General features: G+C 40.5%; 1 protein-coding gene across 8 annotated transcripts in view; it reads right to left on the bottom strand.

The window, feature by feature from the left end:
* Window positions 1–21,156, bottom strand: part of CPNE8 (copine 8) — a 197,581-nt gene extending 176,425 nt beyond the window's left edge. For 4 of the 8 annotated variants that reach the window (XR_004966369.1, XM_036301655.1, XM_036301653.1 and 1 more), the window contains exon 1: window positions 20,729–20,970. Coding sequence is in view for 4 of the 8 variants with exons in the window: in XM_036301655.1 (XP_036157548.1) it covers window positions 20,729–20,826 (98 nt within the window). In the remaining 4 variants the exon portion in view is untranslated. Of the gene's footprint in view, window positions 1–20,728 lie in introns of all 8 variants that reach the window. The other 4 variants (XM_036301654.1, XM_036301659.1, XM_036301658.1 and 1 more) reach the window with 3 other exon arrangements.
* Window positions 21,157–25,489: the final 4,333 nt, after the last annotated feature.

Raw genomic sequence — 25,489 nt, 5'->3', positions numbered from 1 at the left:
GCTTCTGATTCCAAGTCCCAACTACTTCCCAGACCTTAGAGCTCTTAACTGGTCTTCCCTTGGTCTCACCAAGATGCCTCCAACAGTAAAACCTGACCAAATGGCTCCCTTTGAATAAAAACCCATTACCTTCAGAAACTCCAAATTCTTTAATATAGCACCAAATACCTGCCATATTCTCACCTCGGCTTTATCTCCAGCTGCACCTCTACCCATATTCCATATCATCTACACTCTGCTCTAGACATGTCAGAGTTTTTGCAGTCCCTTAAACTAACATTGCCTCACAGTCCTGAGGCAATTTTACCCATAGCATTTTACCCATAGCATTTTACCCATAGCATTTTACCCATAGCATTCCCTCGCTCTGAAATTTCCTCGCCAACCTCATTCCTGCTGGGAAATGTGAACCTTTTTCACTGTCTCCCCACTGCTGTATCCCAGACAGGTAGAACTGATTACTCCCTCCATGCCCAACGGGAACCCCTATCACAAATTCTGCACCTACTAATCATGTACTGAGCCAGGTGCCAGGTGCTGGGCTGAGCACTTTAAACAAAACATTCCATGGAACCCTCACATAATCCTAGCAGGTAGCAATTGTTATCAGAATCCATTTTGCAAATGAGGTATTAAAATTCAGAGGGGTTAAAGAAATTGACCAAAGACACAAGAATAGTAAATGGTCACAGTGCATTTTTGTAAATTTTTCATTGACTATTAATTGACTATTTTTGTATCTGTTATATTGACTACATTATTGAGAACAAAATGAAATGAGCTGCAAATAACGTCATCCTTCAGCATCACTTAAAATATAAAATAAAAATGAAAGCATTGTAAAGAGAAAAATTAAATTTTTACTTGCAGAAGATTTAATTTTGTATGTAGAAAAAAAATAATAGACTTAACTAATAAAATCTTTCAAAATTAGTAAGATAATTCAGTAAAGTGATTGGTGGCATGATAAATAGGAGAGTCTATAATCTGGGGTGTATCAACAGTTACTAACTGTCCTATCCAATTCATACTTCTGGGCAGTTCTCTGTTGCCTTCCATTGCTGAAGTATGTGAGGGCTACGCAGCTCTCTGTCACAACAACCTCACTCCCGAATCCTATATGATGCCATGAAAGCAAGTCTCAGACCAAACTCTGCCAACTGGAACTCAAAACAGTCATGCAATAAGCTCTACGAATTTAATCAAGCCCCAGCTCTCTTTGCTTTCAGAAACAGCATCTATAGGCAGATGCCACAATATTTGGTGACATAAAAGAAGGAAATTCATGATGAAAATATGGAGATGTTTTATGGAGCCCAGAGTCAGGAACATAAATGACCTTATGGGAAGAACTAAACAAGAACAGAACTACAAAGACCCGGTAAATCAACGAGAGACCACACTGTGAAGCAATGAGCAGGGCTGCAGGGACAGCAGGCAGCTAGTCCATGGGGCAGGCCCTGCAGCAAAAAGGCATTACTGCAATTCCCCAGTGGCACTCAACACGGGCATTTGAACAACAGCAGTGAGGGCTCTGTGGGTGCAGCAGAGAAAGGAGGAGGGATTTCCCGGGATGGCAGCTGAGGTCATTTGCTCAGAGAGGAGCACTGCAGTTCCTGCCCTCCAGGCAGGGGGCGCCAGACTTGCAGAGAGGAAGCCAGGTTCCAGTATTAATATCTGGAAAAACCTGTGCCCATCTTCTCTAGTCATCAAAACATGGATATAAATGATACAAATGGATAAATGGATAAAATGGGAATAAATGATACCTGCTTTTTATATATGCCTACATAAATGCACAGAGAGGTATCTAATTGGTATGATCCATCACTGGGTTGAATTTGGGATGATTTGAATGGTCTCCTTTCTCCTTTTCAACATTGTTTGGCTTGTTTCTTTGTGTGTTTTTACAATGAGCATGTAGCACTTTTGTAACAATTATTGTAAGATTTTTATTAGAGAGCCTTCACTATCTTCAGGATGTGGGTCCATTATTTTTCAACTATTTCTGTTGAATGCCAGTATAAAAATAAGAGTTCCTGCCCTACCTGGTTTGGCTCAGAGGACAGAGCATCGGCCTGTGGACTCAAGGGTCCCGGGTTCGATTCCAGTCAAGGGCATGTACCTTAGTTGCAGGCACATCCCCAGTGGGGAGTGTGCAGGAGGCAGCTGATCGATGTTTCTCTCTCATCGATGTTTCTAACTCTCTATCCCTCTCCCTTCCTCTCTGTAAAAAAAAATCAATCAAATATATTTAAAAAAAAAAAAAAAAGAGTTCCTTGCTAAGTGATAGGAACTTTCTTCACACTTTATGATATCATAGCATACAATCCCCATAGCAACTATATGAGAAGGAATTTCTATCTTCATTTATAAACCAAAGCACAGAGAGATTAACTCTCAGCTGAATGCTCATTGTGGGTAATATATGGAGCTGCAGTTTAAATCCAGATGTTTCCATCTCTGAATTTGTGCTCTGCTCCTTAATACATTACACCATTACACTAATTAAGTTACAATTCTTGAGACTGTGAATCATTATTTTCCTCAGTCCCCCCTCCTGCCTACTCTAAAAGGAACCACTTTTAGCTCACTTGCTAACAGCAAAGTGGGCAATAAGCTTGCACCTATTTCAAATGATTAGCCCTATTAGCAGTCTTTCAGAATTTATTACTTCTCCCAGAGTCAATGCATATTTGTAGGTGACAATCACTGACCAAAAACCAAGAGCTGATGACTGTGATGGATCTACCCCAAGGTAAAAAACTGAAGGCTGACTACTCTGCTCAACATCAGCTCAGATGTCTTCCAAGCACCACTCCCAAAACATGTTGATCATAGGACTAGGTTTTCTGCTTCTCTACTATAGGATGTCCCAAAATTCATACAAGATTTGAATTTTGCGTGAGCATTAACAACAACAACAAAAATAAAAGCCTAATTTTACTTGGTTTATTGAATCAGATTCTAATATCTGTTGCCCTTTGATTTCAATCCCTTCAATGTGATAAGCATTACCAAGTACCAATTATGGCCCAGGAGCAGGGACAATGAAGGCCAATGAAGACCACGGCTTTGCGTATGTGCCAGCAAAGCCGTGGAGGCCATTTACCCGATGTGCAATTCCATACATAACCCTATACTGTATACTTTATGAATCAATAAAAAATTTACAATTTTTAATTATAAGCCTGTGTTTTCTGTCAAAATTACTTCTGGCGTGAATTTTGGGACACCCTATAGCTGTTGAGCAATATACTGCTTCAATATGGGGGAAAAGTCATAGGTCTCCAGGCTCAATATCTGTAAAGAAAATCTTTATCTATATGCAGGGTTGTCTGGAATCAGCTTCCTTTAAGATTTATCAATCAATACACAGGCTATACCAGTGAGAAAAACACTATGCCTATAAAGATAAGGCTAGGTTGGCTAGGTTGGCAGGGTTTGGTTTGGTTTTGTCCTCCATGTTTTAAGTAATACCTTCTGTAATTTCTTTAGATCACTAACCACTGAATAATTCAAATATCTGTAAGAGCCCTCTGAGCTTTGCAGGATCAACAACAGAATTTAAAGAGAAGGAATTAATCTGAAAAGGCAAGCACAAATGACCAACCAGCTGAGATGGAGAGATTGAAAACAGTTTTCTAACATGCATCTGCTATCCTTGTTACAAACGATTAGACCAGGAATTTGTCCCTGACTCAAAAATACTCACCTAGGTCCAAAAATAAAAAGTAATAATAAAATAGCAGAGTGAAATAGGCATAGGCCATTGTTTAGCCATGTCACCTTCATCCTGCCTTTATACAATTGTTTATTTTTTCAAGACATTTGATATTACACTCTTTCCTGTATTTATGCCTTCAGTCATGTTCAACTTTCTAAGATGTTCGACTTTCCTTTTTACAACTATACATTGAATTAATAATTGTTAAGCACTTCCTACATGCAAAACATTGGATTAGGTACAAAGCTGAAACAGGTGAATAAGACCCAGGTCCTGCCCTATGGGAATTTATCATTTAATAATTATCTAATACTCTTTCAAATGTTTATTCAACAAGCACTAAGCTACTAAGTGACAGAAAAAAAGGAGTGGTGTTGAAAACTGTGATATACACACATGGGCTCTGGCCCCAGATTATTTATATTCCATTAACGGGACAGATTTGTAAACAAATATGTGCAGCAAAATAGGGAATGTGTATAATAAATTCATCACAGATTACAGGAAAGGAGGGAGAGGCAATTCCATCTGAAGAATCAGGCAAAGTCTTCACAGTGAGAATGATGCTTGAACTATCAGTAAAGTCTATCGAGTCAGATAACAAAGGAAAGCAAAATGATTCCCACAGGAACCAAGGCGTGAGCACCATGGTTCCCTCAGGAAATGCAGGTGGACAGAATGGCTTAGTGTTCAGGACACAGCTTGGAGAGGACAGTAGGGAGAGAGAGGGTGGCATGACATGGACAGAATGAAAGAGAACAGGCTTGAAAAGCCAGGTCAGGGTTTGGAAGATTCTCGCAGAGTTATTACAGAGGCAATAAAAGGATTTGTAACGAAGGTAAAAGTATGACAGCATTTACCCTTTTTTGCCCTAGCCGGTTTGGCTCAGTGGATAGAGCATCTGCCTACGGACTGAAGGATCCCAGGTTCAACTCCAGTCAAGGGCACATGCCTGGGTTGTGGGCTCGATCCCCAGAAGGGGGTGTGCAGGAGGCAGCCGGTCAATGATTCCCTCTCATCATTGATGTTTCTATCTCTCTCTCCCTCTCCCTTTCTCTCTGAAATCAATAAAAATTAAAAAGAGAGAGAGAGTATGCCAATATTTGCTGTTTTTGAACAGATAGACCACTGTATAGGATTCATGGCAGGAAGAAGGTTTGCCCAGAGCAAGTGTGAGGTTGAAAGGTCCAATAATCATGTGCGATGGTCTCTGCCGGAGTCAGACAGGCCGGACCCAGTCAGAAGCAGAGTGGTCCACTACGTTAAAGAGACGATGGAGAAGTGAAAGTGGGAGATCAGGGATTGAGACTTAACTGGCAGAAAGTCTGTTTGGGTAGAGAAAATGGTGGAGAGGGCTTACTTATTCCCTGGTCGGGAAGCAAACTGGAATTTCAGGAGTGCCCATATGTGGTTTGAAAAATCTCTGGTGCAGTTCTGAGACGATGATAATCCTCGTTTAGAATAGCTGGTTTAGACCGTGACCCTAAAATGAACGTGACACAACCACATAATCATTTCATTTTTTAAATTACAGCCTATTCTATGTGTGCTGGAAATGTTCACCAAACATCATTAGCAGCAGCCTGTGTTACACTAATTCACCCATTCATTGTCTTCACTGAAACGAAGTGGTTTTATAATTTTGGTTTTTTTTCTCATTTTATTGTTAAACCACTATTGAGGTCAGTCTCTTGAAAGATCTGATGTAATCAGGCAGGGGGACATTTTAGGTTAAATATAATCAACTGAGCACGGAGGTACTTTCGCTGTGTTTCAAGCACTTGAGAAATTATTTCGGCAATCCAACAAATTAGCATAACCAGACCAATGTAAGAAATGATGTGTGATGGATAGTGACTTGACTTAAATAAACATGCTCATATGTTACTTGTGCACATGAAAACAAGTTCTGGCTCCCCCTCCCCCCTTTTTCTACAGAAAGCAGTTTCCTCTTCCATCTTCCCTTTCTCCACAGTTGTTTTTTGTTGTTATTTGTTTTGTGTGTGTTTTTTTTAGTTGAATTTCAGCTTTGCTAAAATTTAACACTGTGTGGCTCCAAGTTAAAATTGGTGAAACAAATACAGAGGGAAAGCACATTAGCAAATAAATACCTATTACTTCTTAAAGAGTCCAGGCCACCAAGCAGCTCTTCTTATCCTAGATTATGCCCAAATGAAAGCATAATGTCCTGTTGCCCTTTATGAGTTCAGCCCACCAAGTAATTTATTACAAACATCTTTCCCAAAGACAAAAATCTTCATTCGGTTATAGATATGTTCATTTATTTCCCTACTTAGAAATGTTATTTATGATATCATACATATAAATTCTATTACTTCTCTCTCTTTTTGCATAGTATTCATCCAAAATTAAATAAACACATTTTTCAGTAATAAGAAAATTCTAAGTGTCTTTGCTATGCTTGACGACAAAGTGAATTTGAAATTATTTGTTTCTCATTTCTTCAAATAAAAATGTATATAGCCCTGGCAGTGTTCTCAGTGGTTAGCGCATTGGCCCCAGCACCAAAGGGGGTCATAGGTTCAATTTCTGGTCAAGGGTTGCAGGTTGGATCCCCTGCCCAGGTCAGGGCGAGTGTGGATACAACCAACTGATATGTCTCTCTCATCTCTCTCTCTCTCTCTCTCTCTCTCTCTACTCTTTCCTCCCTCCCTCCTCCTTTTCACTTTCTAAAAATCTAAAACAAAACTTTTTATAAAGTAGTTTAATAAATCTTAGTTTATAAACGAAGATCAAAATATTATGTTTTACTAAATTGAACTAGAAAGTGAGTCATTTTAATGCTCTGTGTATGTAAACTAATATTTTTAAGGTTATAGACATACACAGATTCATGGATGTCTAGATTCTTTCTACCAATCTGTCCATCAGGCAGCAAACATTTCTCGAAAACTTCTATGTGCAAAGCACACAATTTTTGTGAAAATCGATGATAAAGCAAATATGCATTCTTAGAGTTGGTGGGAGAGACAGACATGCAGAAACCAAAATAATTATAAGCAGAATAAAATAAAAGGATAAGAATTGTGGTGTAGGAACTCAAAAAAAGGAACAATCCATTCCACTTCAAGAAAGCATCAACAATAGTAGAAAGTGAGAGTCCACACAAGACACTTGGAGATTAGCAAAGTACTCCACGTCTGAGCGGAGCCTGGAGGAGGCTGCGTGGGCGGGAGAGGAAAGACCCTGCACATCATATTGCTGGACACCTTGGTGAGGCGAAACATTGAAAGTTTCTGCAAAAGGAAAAATTACACAATTCAACCTTTGTCTAGGAAAATAACTATACAATATGTGAAAAACAGACCAAAGAAGTGAATTCTGGAGTCATGGAAAATATCCTAGTAGTCCAGGGGAAAGGAACAACTTCCTGAATAAGAATGATGACAGCAGGAATGGAAAGGAAGCAACAAACACGTTGGAGACATGAGTATAAGGTTCAGGGCCTCATCAGTCACTGTAAGTTAAAGATTGCAACTATTAAAAATAACAGCATACAGGCCACATCGTATTAGTTTGCTTTATTTTAAAAGTCCACTAGCCCTCGCGGGTTTGGCTCACTGTATAAAGCCCCGGCCTGCGGACCAAAGGGTCCCGGGTTCTATTCCAGTCAAGGGCACGTACTTTGTTTTTTTGTTTTTGTTTTTTTTTTTAAATATATTTTATTGATTTTTTACAGAGAGGAAGGGAGAGAGATAGAGAGTTAGAAACATCGATGAGAGAGAAACATCGATCAGCTGCCTCCTGCACATCCCCCGCTGGGGATATGCCCGCAACCCAGATACATGCCCTACGGGCACGTACTTTGGTTGCAGACTCCTCCCAGGCCCAGGTGCTGGCCAGGGTGTGTGCAGGAGGCAACCAATTGATGTGTTTCTCTCACATTGATATTTCTGTCTGTCTTTCTCTCTCTCTTCCACTCTCTCTGAAAATCAATGGAAAAATATCCTCAGGTGAGGATTTAAATAAATAAATAAATAAATAGCACCTTTAAAAAAATAAAAAATAAAAATAGACGTCACCTATAATACTCTTTCCCACAAAGGCCAAATGTCTCCTAAGAATTCTTCCAGGTACTACTTTAGGAGCTGGCATTTAGTGACAGCTAATCATTTAACACAAGATTGGGCCCATTTGCCATCTCTATTATAAACTATACTAGAGGCCCGGTGCACAAAATTCTTGCACTGGACTGGGGGGTCCCTCAGCCCAGCCTGCACCTTCTCACAGTCCGGGACCCCTTGGGGGATGTCCACCTGCCGGCAGTCAGACATCCCACTCACAGTCTGGGGCTCTTGTAATCCGGGACCCCTCGCTCCTTACCACCCGCCTGCAGCAGAGGTGGGAGAGGTTCCTGCCACCACCGCTGTGCTCGCCAGCCGTGAGCCTGGCTTCTGGCTGAGTGGCGCTCCCCCTGTGGGAGCACACTGACCACCTGGGGCAGTTCCTGCATTAAGCGTCTGCCCCCTGGTGGTCAGTGCATGTCATAGCGACTGGTCGTTCCACCATTTGGGCGATTTGCAATTAGCCTTTTATTATATAGGATGTCATAGAGATATAAATTGTGAAAACATAGTAAACACAGTACAAGAGTAAATTGTAAGTAAGACACAGATATCTAATAATATCAAAAGTTTGTTTTCAGGGTGAAGAAAGCTAGCTATAGATCCCTATTGAGAGGAAAAACTAGAGCAGCAACAGCAGAACACCTCTGATATCCCTTTGGGAGAATATTAAGTGAAATGAGAACTTTGAAGTAGGAAGTGGTTGACATTAGGAATAATGTACCTTAATATCCCTTGATGTTTCTATCCGTCTCTCCCTCTCCCTTCCTCTCTCTGAAATCAATAAAAACATATTTTTTTAAAAAACTGAGACACCAGCCTGGCCAGTGTGACTCCATGGTTGAGCATCCACCCATGAACCAAGAGGCTGATCCCCATGGAGGTGGCCAATGGATGGTTCTTTCTCATTGTTGCTTCTATCTCTCTCTCCCTATCACTTCCTCTCTCTCCAAAAATCAATAAAAAAAAACAAATTTTAAAAAAATTTAAAAAAAAACAAAAACCCAGACATTAGAATTAGGGCCTAAGTTTTCAATGTATTGATAATCACAAATTTTCCTTAAATCAGAACATCTTTTCAATTTATTTCAAGGTTCTAATAAGCTCTAAGTAACCTCCCAGGTCCTGTAGACCAGGGACTCAACCTTTCATAGGAACTCATGCCCAGAGAAGTGGAGGGATCGTCAATGGTTACAGAGCCAGTGTCAGAAACAGAATGAAACCGTGGGGTTTCCACTGTACTTTGCTGGCATGTTCCATAAGGAAGCAAGAAGTCAAATAAATGCCATTCAAAGGACAAAATGATTTAAGTGAAACAAAGAATTTAAAACCATTTAATTTAAATTGTGAGACAAATTTTGAGTTAAAAAAAAAAAATCAATCATCTTTTAGCTAGTATATTTTAAACTTCTCTACAAAAATAGTCTCTAAATTCACTAATTTAAATTATCAATTAAGACCAACATTCACTAACAACCTAATATATGTCTCCTTTTCCCAATGCCTACAAAGAGGCTTTGGATGAAACCAATGGCATGGAAATCAACTGCAGTCTAACTTCTAATATTGCCGCTTCTGCAATTAATTTGAAAGTTAAGATATCAAGATAAGCCAGACAGTGAGCTGTCTCTAAAATAGGTAACTTAGCAGGTTATAAAGGGTCAATGAGAGAAAAAAAGGGGTTATATGCAATACTTTCAACAATAAATATTTTTAAAAGGAAAAATAAAATATGTAATTTAATGGGATTAGCAAATAAAGTTATTATTCTGTATGTTCTCAGATATCACTTAATCTCACTCATTTGCTTTTACTCCACTAAGTCTTTGCTTTATAGCTGGAAAACATAAAAATCTATTGAAGACATCAAAGAAGAATGATTGAGCTTTTAATTATGGAGAGAACCACAAAGAATATGATGCTCCGTTTAGGAATACATTAAGGTTTTTTTAAGAAAGGGTTTGTAAGAATGCACACAGAGTTATACACATTGAGATGATGCACTAACAAGGATCTGTGGGCAGTGAGAAGCCAATTTCTCAAAATGATTTTAAAAGCACTACTGTGCTAAGTAAAGCTGAGAAATGTGTTGGTTTCAACTAGTTATGGTTGATTATAATCATATCTGGTCCATTACACTGTTTGACATTTGTGATCATTTTTAATAAAATTAATGTCATTTATTACATATAGAGAGATCAAGAGAGCAGCTAATTAGCAAAGTAGAAAATACTGACTTTAACAAATTCATGTCACAATTCACATAGAGTACTGTAGTGATATTTCACTACCAAAGTAACTACTTTATTTACACGGAATTCTGAAGAACACATTTGTCATAGGAATATATTTGAACATATTTGAAAGGAAACCTTGGAATTTATTATTAACAAGCTAGCATGTTTAAATGGTGACTTCCTCATTATTAAGAAAACGGAGGATTGAAATAATAGGACTTGAGGCCAATTTTCAAATCTTAACGACAAATATGAATGTCAGAGTCAATTCAATTAATTTTCCTCTATTTTTCATTTGCCCGGTCCATTACCTTTCTCCAGCATTTAGCTTTCATCTTATCCTGCCTGCTGATTTCTAGTGAAATAGTCTCCTCATTACTTAATTTCCCACAGCTTCATTAGGTAACTCAGCAGCAGAAAAAAGAATAGAATCAATACTTGGAAATTAGACATCAAATGGTTAACATGTATGCCACTCATCTGAATTGTGTTATTCACAGCTCTTACCAAATGGGGACAGAAACCCCCCTCACACACACACACACACACACACACACACACACACACACACACATGAATTTCATATTCCCCTTAGTAATAATATTAATATCATCTATTATAACTGTGTCTCCCAGCTTTGTAATTTTTCTTCAGTCACCAACACATGGACACAGATAGGAATGAGCCCTACCCTTAAAGCCTAAAATAAAGAACTTGTAGAAGAGTGACAGAAGATGGCCAGTTGTCAGAAGCATACATCTTAGAACTAGACACTGTTTATGGATTAGGATCTCAATCCTTTCTCTTCCTAGATGTGAGACTTAGGCCAAATGACTTACACTCCCTCTGAATCCCAATCTTTTCACCTGGAAAACAGGCCATAACATCACCTGGGTTACAGAATTGTTGGAAGGATGAGTGTATTGGCATTTAAGTGCTTTACACATTGTCTTCATAGATTTAGACTTTGGCATTAATTTAAATAAAATATATAGCAAATGTCCAAAGGTTTCATGTTTCTTGGGCTCATAGAACAACTTTTAAAGAGTTTTTTTAAAAATATGTTTTTATCGATTTCAGAGAGGAAGGAAGAAAAAGAGAGAGAGATAAACAATGATGAGAGAGAATAATTGATAGATTGCTTCCTACATGCCCCTCTACTGGGGATCGAGCCCACAACCCAGGCATATGCCCTGACATGGAATTAAACTTGTGCCCTTTTGGTTCATAGGTCAATGCTAAACCACTGAGCCATGCTGGCCAAGCCAGCTTTTATATTTGAATAGCTTCACTGACTGATAAATACAAATATTCCTCGGCGAACATCAATGATATTTTGTTTCTTCAGAGTTTCAAAAAGATAACTGATAATTTCCTCAGGATGTTTGGGGTATTATTCTTTATAAAATAAACTTGACAAAATATCTCACAATTTGAAAAAGAATGTCTGACAGCTAATATCCCTGGCTGGAGAGGCATTAACATTGATGGTTGTCATAAGGTTAAAAATATTAAGGTACTGCCCTAACTGGTTTGGCTCAGTGGATAGAGCGTCGGCTTGCGGACTGAAGGGTCCCGGGTTCAATTCTGGTCAGGGGCATGTACCTTGGTTGCAGGCACATCCCCAGTAGGGGGTGTGCAGGAGGCAGCTGATTGATGTTTCTCTCTCTAACTCTCTATCCCTCTCTATCCCTCTACCTTCCTCTCTGTAAAAAAAATCAATAAAATATATTTTTTAAAAAAATTAAGGTACTGTATGTCAGGCAGGGAACACTGACCATTGCAGCAAGACACCCTTTAAATACTTTATTTTATTATCGGCAATACATTTATTTTATTACCGGCAGTATATTCTTGCTGTCCCTTGGCCAGTGTTGTCATCTACTGTGATACCTGTTTTATCACATGTCCAACAGGAAAGAGCAATCAAAATATCAGCCAATAGCTTTTATTGATCACATGTAAGAATATGCTAGAAAGTGCTTTCATTCCAAACTTTGTTGTTAAGCTCTACCTCCTACCTATCAAATCTCATTAAGGCCACATATCTGTGTGTTTTGGTGTGGGGAGCCATGCAGTGGAATCTGTAGAAATTGTGCATGCATTTCCAAATCTATACTCTCTGGCCACTGTTTGATTCTGCATTTAGACAGTATTCGGCCTGGGCTAGGACATATAACCCTTAACATGCAGCTTTATACTAGTAATTGTCACCCTGCAGTTCATGTTTCTGTCCAAACTATAGGTAACTCTCTTCTGTGTTGCTATGTGCCACACAATAATATACCCCCCCAAAAATGAGATAAGACTAACAGCTATTAGGTGCTTTTCTTGTGATAAGCATGGTGTGGGGCATTTTATAGACTTGATTTCACTCACTTCTCCAAAAATCTTATCAATTTTTTTTAATCATTTCCATATTACTGATTAGGATATGAGGTTCCAAAAGCTGAGATAAGTTACCCAAAATAACATTTCAAAAAGGTATAAAAAAGGGATTTAAAGACATCTGTCTGGCTCCTAATTCCATTTTCTTGCTGCTACACTCTGCTGCCCCACATTCTCATCAATCTTTACATGCAAGTTTCTCAGGGAAATAAAAGTATTTGAAAGGCGCAGCCAGTAGTTTAGACTTGACTCTGCTTAAAGAGGAATAGGGAGGAAATAACCAAAACAAGGTATTCAATCTCTTTCAAAAGATACTTATGAATTTCTTTAGCTCTAAAAAACTATCCTGGGGTGGAGGGGAGGGGGATCCTAGGAGTTGTCAATTGTTGGTGAATAACAATGCTCATCCGTAATCTGTAGCATCATTTTGAATGTTAACTTTTTGGAATACATTTTGGAAAATAAATATAGTATAACCATATAATAGACTATTACACAGTCATGGAAGGTTATGTTTTCAAAAACTAATGACAGCAACATTTACATGATATAATACTAACAGAAAAGTAGAGAAGAAAAATTGTATAGAATATAGTATGGTTTCATTATACAATGTATGTGCGCATGGACACACGAGAGAGAGACGATAAATGTGATGTTATAAATGAGAGAAGTGAACTACATGCTCATAGTATGATGGAATAGCGGGTGGCCTTTGTTTTGTATTTATATCCATTTAATTACTGAGTACTTACCTCATGTGACAAGTAGTGCTTTAACTCAGGTATTAACTTATTTAACCTTCAAAACAAATATAAGAGGTAGAGGCTGCTATTATCCCCACTTTACAGATGAGCAAATTGAAGAACAGAGATTAAGTAACTCTCCCTGATTTCACAGCCAGTTTTAGTAAAGCTGGTCTAGTTTCACACCTATGCTCTTCAAGGCAAAACAAAACTGGCTCTAATAAGCAAGTGTTACTATTATAAACCAGGCTAACAACTGAATAAAACTTCTGTGAGAGGAACTGGTTTTCTTCCCTACCTTGAATAAACTCAAATAGGGAATGAATGCAGGCTGTTGCCTGTCAGGCCACAAATAATGTACCTAAGACAGCACAACTGTGAATAACCAACCTATTCTGTGGGGTCTTGCTTTGTGAATTACTTCTAGACTCCATTCTCCACATCCTAGGGCATTTTTGGAACACTCCAAGCCCCAAATGCTAACAAATGCAGGGTGGGCCAAAATACTGGTGAAACAACATGAGTAAGACTTTTCTCTCCTAAGATATACCTGGGTAACTGCCACACTTCGAGTTCAAAACCACTGCCCAGAAATATCACTACAACCAATTTTCCTAAAACTTGGAAGCTAAAAAAGAAAAACACCCCAGCATGGCCCCCCAAAAAGCACTGTGACTACGTTTTTGAACAAGACCTCAGGAACTGCAGAGCCATAAGAATAGATGTGAACTCCCTATCACAGCTTGACCCTCAATTTGCCTATCATATGCCTCATTAATGGGCTAACAGAATTCTAATTTCCCTAGCTTACAGTAACATAATTTATCAGCTAACATCACTTGGAAACCTACTTGCACACTAACTTCAAACTCTTTGACTAAAGAAGGGTAAAGTGTGTCTTAAGAGATAAAACCATGTGGATTGGGGTGGAGCCCCCAACTGTATTTGAACACGGATTCTCATTCACCACAGATAATCAGAACAGTAGAGGCATCTGCTTCCAAATGGGCCGATTCCCACTGGGCTCATCAGATTCTCCCCTTTGGAATGTGAATGTGCTTTCCCAGGCGGCCAGTTAATCACCGTGTAACTGGAACTGTGACACATAAACGTGCATGGTATATGCCAACAGTGAGTGGAGAAACAAACAAACAAACAAAAGACCTAGAAGTAAGAGAATAAAGAACATGTGGAGAGGACCACATGAAAAGGAGAAGAAAGTAAAAAGCACACACAATTTCAGTCTTCCTGTTGCATTGTACTTCCGGTGACAGTACACTGGCAGGCTGTCACAACCTTTCATGGATTATAAAATCATGCACCAGACTGATGTATTTCAGAGAGAAGGGGGTGGGAAGCAGGAAGAGATTACCCCATGAATGTATATGCATATATGCAGAAGCCATGGACAGATACTAGTGCTGGGAAGGCCTGAGGAGGGGAAGGGATAAGGGAGGAGGGGGTCTTCTGGGGTGGTGCAGGGGGGAGGTAGGGGACATCTGAAATACTTTGAAGAATAAAGATTAATTTAAAGAAAAATTACACAACTCACTTATTCCAGTAGAGAAGCAAGATCAGAGACAGTGCTGAATCTGACACTATCATTTCTAATAGTGACAGTCTAAGAGCAGCAATTTTCTTCCTTTGTATAATGCTTTATCTTTTACAAAAGGCCTATAAACAGTAATGTGAAAGTAGGTATGTGTTTAACAAGAGACTCTCAAAAAAAAAGCTAAATGTGTGTATGTATGTGTGTGTTTAGATAATTTATTACAAATTTTACTGATATAAAGTATGTGTAGCTGAGCACACAAGTTACAAATAATAGTAATACATCTAGACATTTATAATTGTAAATTTCATAGAACTAATTGATTCTCATGGAATGTCTTAAGGGCAGACAATAACAGAACAATAATCAAGCTCTAATTTGCAGTGTTTGCCAGTTTCCATGGTGTAAATATTCCCACTATGGCCAATTTCAAGCTACTAATGTGATGTCACTGAACACGGATTGAGAAGGGATGAACAATAGCATACAACTGCATATTTTCACCACATAGATGAAAAAGACTGAGCATAGATGATAGTAAGGAGTACAGATAATACTAACATATAGTAAAATAACTAGATGTGGGAAGTTTGGAGTATGTCTTAACTTTCTTTTAAAATGTAATTTATTTATTTTAGGTTTACATATTTAATAATTTCTTTATTTAACAACTGACACAAATTCCTGTCTGAATCCCATTTAAACCAGCTCCAACACACCACTGAAAAGTATCAATCTAATACCTTAGCAGGGTAGGTATTGCTAATCTACATCAAGTGACTACAGTCATTTGCTCATCAAACTGGTTGATTAAAAATTTTAATGTGAAAAACTAGTACATGGTGAGCCTAGAGATTTTGATTCAGTAAAGCTGGTGTGGGGGCCTTGGAGTCTGTATTTTAATAGGCAAAATGCCTTTCTCGTGCCAGATGATTCATCCAAAGAATTACAGAATTCAGCACTCATTGACTAAATATGCTGTGCCAAACTCAGAATATACATATTATGGATGAAAAACAGGTTCTGTAATAAAACTGACAAATCCAGTGATAGAAAGTAACCTTACAGAGTAATCCAATCATAGATTCCTAACTAGGTAGGTCACGGTGTAGAGTCACACCCCAGGAATAAATACAAATTCTCTACTAAAAGGTTTATCGTTTCCTTAAACAAGCCCTGTCCATTGTTTCTGTGCATCTAGCTTGACACACCTTTGAAATGCCTTTTTCAGACCCCTAGGAAATATAACCACCCTCAAGAGAGAGCACAGAATCTTAGCTATCCTGTAATCCAGTTTCCCCTTGCTTTCTCCCACTTTCATGTAATCTTCCTTATGTCCCTTCCTTAATTCCAAATGCATAAAAGAAACTGCAGACTGCCATTCTGAGAGACATTTTTCTCATTCTGTTGAGTTCTTGCTTCCAGGCATAGCCTCTGTTTGGCTCAAATAAATTCTTATAAAAATTCTTTACAGGTGTGGATGTTCTTACCTCAACAACATGGACACAAAAGAGAGAAAACTTGTCCTTAAGAAGAATACAAAGACTAAGAATTATGATGCAACTACTGAAGCGGAGATAAGTTGGCCACTCCAAAATATACCTCTTTCGGGATATTGATTATTTTAGGCTGGTTAATTTTAAGAAACAGCAGTTTTGGGAAAAGTTCTGAAAACGATGTACACCAGCCAGAAGAACCTTGAAGGGTAGAGGAAAATTTTTCCTCCACCAACACTATGATATTGCTACATACCAGCTGCTGTGGGAAGACAGCAAAATCCAGCTTGGGAGTCATAAGAGAAAATGATATTTGACCTGAGTCTTGAAAGAGGACAAGCTAATCAAGAAAAGAATGGGAAGGGAGTCAGGGACATTCAGGGCTGAGAGAGCAGCATGTCCATGGCCAGGTAGGCAAAAGAATTTGGTCCACTAAGATAACAGCACATGCTTTGGGACTGTACCTCTTATTTGTGTTTTGCAGCCACATTTATCTGGAACACATTTTTTTTTTTTTAATCCTCACTCAAGGATATTTTTTTCATTGGTTTTTAGAGAGAGTGGAAGAGAGAGGGAAAGGCAGAGAAATATCGATGTGAGAGAAACGCATCGATTGGTTGCCTCCTGCATGCACCCCGACCAGGCCGGCTGGGCAGGAGCCTGCAACTGCGCAGTATGTGCCCTTGCCTGGAATCAAATCCAGGACCCTTAGGTCCACAGGCCTACACTCTATCCACTGAGCCAAACAGGCTAGGGCTGGAACACATTTTGACACATATTTGTTAGACTATGTTCAGTCGGAGCACATAAGCGGAGTGCTGGGAGATTAGACAAAAGAGTTATGGTCAGGTCAAGAAGGACATTTTAGAATGCCTAGCACAAAGTAAGTGCTCAATAAAGTCCCACTTTATACCCTTCCTTAGACATTAATGTTTAAAATTAATTTTACCACCGTTCTAGGATTATTGCTGAGAAAGGATTTACATAGGATAGCTAACCTACAAAGCCTACAAATACAGAATTCTCTCAATGCGTTTGTAATTGCTAACTTCTCAATCAGAGAAAGTGACAAAAATCACCAAAAGGATGTGTTAGAAATGTGCAACAAACAAAAGTCCCAGGGAAAACATTACTGTACTAGAGGCCTGGTGCCCGGATTTGTGCACTGCTGGGGTCCCTCAGCCTGGTCTGCGCCCTCTCGCAATCCAGGACCCCTTGAGAGATGTCAGACTGCTGGTTTTGGCCCTGCGGGGATCGGTCGACCAGTTGCTTAGGCTTTTATATATATGTAGATATTTTTTGCTTCTGCTTTATCTCATTCTAATTCACCTGTTTTCAGAATAAAATGGGAATATTATAGACATTATTTTCTGTTTCTGATGTTGTATCATTATAGCTACAGACATTTTAATTAGGTAACCCAATTAACATAAAAATCTATGAATTAACATCATGAAGAAAAATGAATCCAAGAGCTAAATAATGGGTAGAAAAAATGTCAAAAGAGCAGGAGTTTATTTCTACATAAACCCAGCAAGAAAGGTATGCTTGTCATCCTAACGCACAAATTTTGTAGCCCTACAAAACCGCCATGGATACAGTCCCTTCTCTAAAGCAAACTATGCCCATCTGTTTTGTCTCCCCTCAAGTCCCATCTCCTCTTTGTAGTGTATTCCAAACACTCCATTCCACAGTGGCCTGTCCCCTCCCTGTGCATGAACCTCATCATTGGATTTAATTTTACATTTTCAGAGAACTTCTCTTGCACACCTCATGGAGCATGGCGTAATGCCAGACACATAAAAGACACTCAAATACTTAGACAGTGAACACACAAAATGATTTCCAGGAATTATATTTAGCTTCAATTGATTTTCTCACCTCCCCCAAAATGAAGATGAAAATATTATCAAGTTTTTAAAAGTCTTGGATTAGAGACAGTGAAAAGAGGTTATCAAAAGGGGTTTTATTGAGTTGCTTAAGTGTCAGCAAGTCACCAGAGGGCTCTGATGAAAAGGGTAAGGGAATGTTTTGCTCTGTTTGCACATGGTAAGGCTTAGGGGCCTACAACTGTGCCCTGAAATCCCCATAAGCATTCTAGGATATATGCTTTTTATGCACACCAAAGAACAAAGAAAAAGAAGGAACAGGTATCTCAAAGCTGTTTCTATCCTTGTCTTCTTTAACCAATTTATTGAACTTCGAAAGAGGACTAATTACAGGTGAATCATATAATACACTTACTCAATAAATACTATTGCCAGTGTCATAACAACTTAACATTTTAGCACTTTCTTTGTGTCATAATGTGTAAGCACTTTTCAGTCATCATCTTATTAAAAACTCCTGACAACACTCTACTAATATATGATAAATACCATAATTTATCCTCATTTTAAAGACAAGGAAGCTTACTAGCAGATGAGGTAAGACCTTGCCCCAAGTTAACAACATAAGAAAGTCACAAAGCCAGAATGTGTAACTAGGTTTCTTATGCCAAAGCCCAAAGGACACCACCATCTATGATTACAAGATTCAATTCTTAACAATGTAAGTACTTGGGTCTCGTTCAGAACTTTTTTTCTTCTATTTGAAAAATTAAAACCAAGACACCAAATCAGTGATCTGAAAAAAGGCTGGAACAAGGGCATTTCCGGGTCTGAGGTAGCAAGCTGAAGCAAACTGCCTTAAAGCTAACAGACTTCAGGATTCCCAGCACACTCACAGCAAACAAGCATCCACGGGGAAAAACACAACAATAATAATAACCCAGAGTGGTTAAACATGGACCCTATTGGCAGAAAGACCAGTTAAGGTATAATTTCTCTAAAGGTATAATCACCCTAAAGAGTTTATGGGAAATTCAGATTTAATTTACAATATGTTTATATCCATTCCATGTACAGGCCACATGGCATTCAGATTTTATAGGATGTTCGGCAGAGGGTACGAGCTCTAGAAAATGCTGTTAATGTAGGACTTTTGACTCTGCAGTATCTGTATGTATTAATAACCTCCCTCTAGCATCCAAAACCAACTTCAGAGAGAAAAATTAAGGCTTAGAAATTAATATTTAAAAAGAGTTTTCCATAAAGTTTCACCTGTTCAATTGACAGAAAGAAATGTGTGGAAGCACTTAAAACTGTGGCCACACCATAAGACAAGAGGCTAATGCTTAGCTATCATTAGCAGCATTATTGTTTCCACAGTTTGAGGTCAGCAGTGAGAGGAATCAAGCAATCAAGGATTATACATCGTTTCAGAGATAGCTAATTAACACCTCAGTCCTGGGTTGGTGCTTGAAATTCCTTTTCCCCTCCACACCCCCCCCCCCCATCTACCCCCATCCGCAAGAAAAATCATTCCTTTGGCTTTAGACTTTGTCTTGTAAAAATGCAAAATCAAGTACCACTAGGTTGACAGCACTTTAAGCTCCAGGTCTTATTTACGTGGGAGATCCCCCAGGTTTATTAGATTTCTTTAAGGCGAGTTTTACCCAGGAAAGGAAGGGGAGGATTTCAAGGCATGAAAAAACAATCTTGGGGAGGCAGGTGGACACGTGAGAAGAGAGTTTTCCAACGAGATCAAAATGTGCCAACAAGGCAGTGAATTATAACTGGCAAATCCTCCCCCTCCTTTTGCTAAAATCAGTTTAGTCTTACCCCGCCCATTTCCTCAAAATCGGCGATAGAGCAACTGGGCTGCTTTGTTTACGGGGAAACTGACCCAAAGAACACAAGGCAAAGGAATCTGATATTTACGGAACCTTGGGCAAGGGTGTCGATTGTTATAAGCACAATGTGTCTATTTGCTGTTAGAAAATCGTGACTTCCCAGCTTTTAAGTAAGACACAGATTCTTCTGCAACCACTGGGCTGGAGCCGAAATCTCTACCTATCAGGCATGAGGCAGGCGCAGAGCCCGGAAAAGTGTGTGTGCGGGTGTGTGGAGGGAAGGGGAGGGGAGGAGGAGGGACAGGCGAACCCGAGGGCTCCAGGAAGTGGGTGGGGAGGAAGCCGCAGAGGTTGGAGCCAACCGGGTCAATAGCAGGGCTGCAGACGCCTAGCTGGGGGAGTCCCGGGTCACCGCGCGCCGCGGTCACGAGCGCTTTTGGCAACGCTGTCCCCTTCGATTCCCGTCATCACCCAGGCGTACCGCTCGGGTTTGGGACGTAAAAAGGGCTTGCAAAGTGGGCGGCGGCAGGAGTTTTCCCCGCTGAGTCACAGCCCAGCCAACTTTTACAGCATTTCCCCAGGAAGAAAACAAGAAGTCTCCGTCCCGTAGCCCCCCGCTCGCTTCTAGTTCCCGCTATCCGCCCGGGGCCGCTCGACCCAGGGGTGACTCCAGACCCACAATTGGGCTGCTGGCCACTCATCGGACAACTTCTCACCCGCTCCAAGCCTCGGAGTATCCCGGGCGCTTGCCAAGCGCTCCCAGCCGGGCGCGGGGAGGGCAGGAGGAGGGGGTGTAGGGGGGAGGGGAGAGGCTGCGTGCTCACCTGCAGGAGACGGACACCTCCACCCGCGTCGCCGGGATGGCCGCGCTCAGCTGGTTCAAGTCCCCGATGCCCGCGGTGCTGGTGTAGCGGCTGTCCATCTTGCGGGGAGGCGCCGTGGACTTGTCCGGCGCCCACTTCCAGAGCTCGAGGCGACTGAGGTCTCTGAGCTCAGCTCCAGACAGACGGGGATAGAGGTGGAGGGTGGAGGCAGCGGGAGGCGGAGGCAGCTCGCTGCAAGTAGGAGGGAGGAGGCTGGCCGATCTCCGCGCGCTGCCCCGAGGGAACCGCGAGTTAGTCCCGGCGGAGGGCGAAGCTGCCGGGCAAGTGACGCCCGGGGCCGCCGGCGTCCCTGCCCCCTTCTTGCAGGCAGCAGCCCCCGCGGGGGGACGCTCCGTCAGCCTCTTCTGGCTCCGCGAAGCCTCCGGGCACCTGGGGGGATAGTGGCCCCGGCTCCAGACCGTCTAGGAGCGCCAGCCCCGGCCCGCTGCGCGTGCGGTGGAGGTTTTGTCTCCGCCTCTACACACCCACACCCGCTTCCTGGGCCGTGACTCCCTCCTGTCAATCAGGTGTGGACGGGAATGTCACGCAGTTTCCTCGCCTGGGATGGAAGCTGGAGGTGTGGGCGCCCCTGCGGGTGCCGAACGCCTCTATCACAAGTCCACCCCTCCCCACCCCGCGCTGGCCCTCACGTCTCCCCGAGCCTCCGAGGTCCCTCCCACGCTGCCCTCTGCAGAGGAACCGGGTCCGCGGCGGGACTGCCCACCCTCTGCCACTTGAGGGTTGGGTGACGATGGGACGTGAGGCCGATCTCCGACCTTCTGGAAGAGGTGGGAAAGTGACAGATCGATAGGTGGGACACGGTGGGAGCCGGTTGGACTCTAAGGGGTGGGGGGTGTTGGGGATTTAAGGGACCCACCTAGTTTCCGAATTCTTCCCCCATTTCTTCGGAACGTGGAGGTCTAATGGTGACAGTTCTTCTCCAGTCGGAGCTCTTCTGCGCCCCCTCCTTTCCAAATGCATGTAAGTTCTGTCCTGAAATCCGGAGGTCACCCAGAATCCCGGCGGCAACACCTGAATGGAACAGGACGGATAGAAGCGGAGGAGCCAGAGTGAGCGCTGCGTGTGGGTAACCGGGTTCCAGGGCAGCCAGGCTGGTGCCAGGACACAGAAGCGGCGAAAGCACCGGGAGGTACCAGCCGCTCACCTCCATGTCAGGGACCTTTATTGCCCGCACCTTTCCGCCAGCCTCGCCCGTGCGCCCGCAGGTCCCGGGTGCTCGCCACCAGGGGCGACCAAGAACGGGAAGGGATGCACCCTACTGCAAATTAGGGGAGTAGAGGGAGGTATCCTGTCCGCCTTCATTTAGTGCGCCCACCACGGAGTTTGCGGCTGGTAGGACTAACTCAGGGAGGAACAATTTTCCTGACTGAGGACCTGCCATAAGTTGTAACATTTTAACCCACTTGGAGCCACTTGCCTTAGCGAATCTATAGACGTGTGGGTCAAGATGTGATGGCACAGTTTTGTCATCACTCCTGGCCAGGTATCCTTTCAGATTTTATTCTTGGTTTCCTTTCCTGCTCTTCCCACCCACCACTTGTCACACCTGAAGTCCAGAAGTTCTCTGTTTCTCCTCCTCTTTCCCTATTACAGATTAAACTGTAGTTTATTACTATTTGGGAATGTCCTAAAACTCCATACATTTCTATTATTTTGCCCAAAATTAAATTGGGAGAAGAGACCTACTGTATTTCCTTAAGCTCACCAGACTTTTATTTTATAGAAGCCTACTGAAGAAATAAAAGTTGAGGACTTGAAAATAATATTCAATCCATAAGACCTTTACTTAAGTTTTCCACTTTATTCATTTGTAACTGATATATAATAAACTGCCCATAATTCAGTTGTACCACTTGATAAATTTTGATGCCTATATTTTCCTGTGGAGCTATCTCAATCAAGATAATAACCCATTCCATCAGCCCAAAAGTTTTCTCATGTTCCTTCTGTAATCTGTCCTCCCTTTACCACTAAAAAATCCCTCCAGGCAACCATTGATATTCTTTATATAACTGTAGATAAGTTTGCATTTCTAAATACATATATATATATATATATATATATATATATATATATATATGGCATATGGAATCCTACAGCATGTACTATTTTTTTCTATAGCTTCTTCTGAGCAAAATTCTTTTGAGATTCTCCCATGCTGTTGAGTTCATCAGTAGTTAATTCCTTTTCATTGCCTGCTAGTATTCCGTTGTACAGATGTGCCACGAATTTTTTATTCATTCCTGCATTGCTGGACATTAACTTGTTTCCAGGTTTGGGCTACTACAAATAAAATAGCTATGAACATTTATGTAGACTTTTTATGTGGACATATGCTTTCATTACTTTTGGGTAAATATCTAGGAGTGGAATAGCTGGGTCATATGAAATATGAATATTTAACTTTTTAAGAAACTACTAAATTGCACCAAAATAGTTGTACTACTTTCCATTCCCACAACATTATATGAGTTCTAGTTGTTTTACATCCATACTAACACTTATCATATTACTTGTTTAAATTTTAGCCAATGGAGGATGGGGGGGGGGGGGGGGGAGAGAGATAAATGGTGATGAAAAGACCTGACTTAGGTTGGTGAACACACAAAAGAGTGTACAGATGATGTGCTGTTCAATTGTGCATCTGAAATCTGTATAATTTTGTTAACCAGTATCACCCCAATAAATTCAATACAAGGGGAAATAGGTAAATAAATTTTAGCCAATCTAATAGGTGTGTAGAAGTAGGTTAATGACTAATGATGTTGTCATCTGGGTCCCACTGTGGGTTAATAACTAATGGCAAGCATATTTTCATGTGCTTATTTGCTATCTGTAGATCTTCGTTCATGAAGTGTCAGTTCAAATCTTTTGCTCATTTTTACTGAATTGTTTTATTATTCTTGAGTCTTGAGAGTTCCCTATATATTCAGCACTCATAAGTTCATTATGTTGACGTAAGCTTTAGGTGACAAAACTTTTAAAGTATATTCAAACTCTGTTAATGTAGTCAGCACAATAAAGAATTGCAATGTTTAAAAGTAACTTTTAATAGCTTAATAAATACCATGCATCATGACATGTCTATTTCTTTAAGCTTTTATTTTAAAGAATTTTTAATAAAAATTTATATGTATTAAAATGTATTGAGATAACATAAATGACTTTGGAATGTGTTAAAAATTAAAGATGAATTTTATTTACTAAAGTGTATAAGCAGCCATTATTCACCAAGTCTGTGATCCAGTAAAAATTATTTGAATGTTGACTGTGTGCTTAGCCACTGTGCTAGACCTGGGAGGTAATGCTCCTTGCTGGCAAGGAGATGGATGACTGGGTAGAGATTATACTGAATTAATCATTGAGCTTTTGTTTTTTTGTGTGTGTGTTTTTTAAAAATATATATATTTTATTGATTTTTTACAGAGAGGAAGGGAGAGGGATAGAGAGCTAGAAACATCGATGAGAGAGAAGCATCAATCAGCTGCCTCCTGCACACCCCTACTGGGAATGCAACCAAGGTACATGCCCTTGACCGGAATCGAACCTGGGACCTTTCAGCCCCCTGGCCGACGCTCTATCCAGTGAGCCAAACCGGCCAGGGCAATCACTGAGTTTTTATCTCTGAGATTTTATTATTCCACAAGATTCAAGAAGACCTCAGTTTGTAAATTAAATTGTCATTGTCCGTTTTATTTCAGAAGCATTTATTTACAAAATAGCATGGCCAAAAAGAATCAGCTTGTCTGAAAGAGCATATATCCTTATAAGGACAAAGACCATTTACCTCATCGCGCAGGTGCTGTTTCAGCTCACACAGAAATCCCAAACAAACTGCGCTGAGCAGTTCTTCAGGCTGTAGCTACATCAGTGGAAAATTCGCTCGGTTGGGCCTAACTCTTCCGCCCCAAGATAAGTCAGAAGTGCCAGCATTGCCATATGCTCACCTTCAAAATGTCCTCAGGAAATTGAAGAAAATAGGGAGCTGCAGCATTGCTTAACCTCTATGGATGGCTATATCAATTTAGCCACATAACCTGCTCTATGTCGGCACAGCTTATAAAATAAACGTATGTAATAGCAAGGAAAGGACTAGCTGTTTAATTAGGGGAAAACAGCTGACAGAAGACATTTGAATGAGTGTCCAAAACATGTTCTCTGAGCACCTGCCTTTTTTCTAACCTGCTAACCATTTGGAGATGATTTACCTTAAATGAATCAAGTCTGCACATAATTCAATAATTTCAGACAATAAAATAGCTTGAAGTTACCTTTGTGACTAAATAAAGTATTTATTTACCAGTATCTGATTAAGGCAGTCAGAATAATAATATCACTTTTTAAATATTACAAATAATAGCAAGATTAAGATATGTTGTGAGTAAGTGTCCAGGAACATTAAATCCAATATTTTAATCAAGTGACACTTTTCTAAGGGATCTTGGGTGGTTCTTTAGGTAAGCCTAGTCTCAAGCACTTTTTTTCTGTTTGATAAATAAATTTTATATTCAAGAGGCCATTTAGAATACATAATGCTTTCAGTTTCAGAACTTCATATATATATAAGCATACAGAAGAACATATTTCAAATTACATTTTGAAAGTCTTGGGTTGGTTTAGGTAATATTTAGTTTTCCACTATCACAGAGTCATTGGGCTCAACCACTAAATATTCAATAAAGAGACACCATGAACTTGTGA

This window comes from Myotis myotis, unplaced genomic scaffold (genome assembly GCF_014108235.1).
Source record: "Myotis myotis isolate mMyoMyo1 unplaced genomic scaffold, mMyoMyo1.p scaffold_m19_p_3, whole genome shotgun sequence".
Lineage (NCBI taxonomy): Eukaryota > Metazoa > Chordata > Mammalia > Chiroptera > Vespertilionidae > Myotis > Myotis myotis.
The sequence above is the reverse complement of the archived record's forward strand: the minus strand, read 5'-3'. Positions and strand labels throughout refer to the sequence as shown.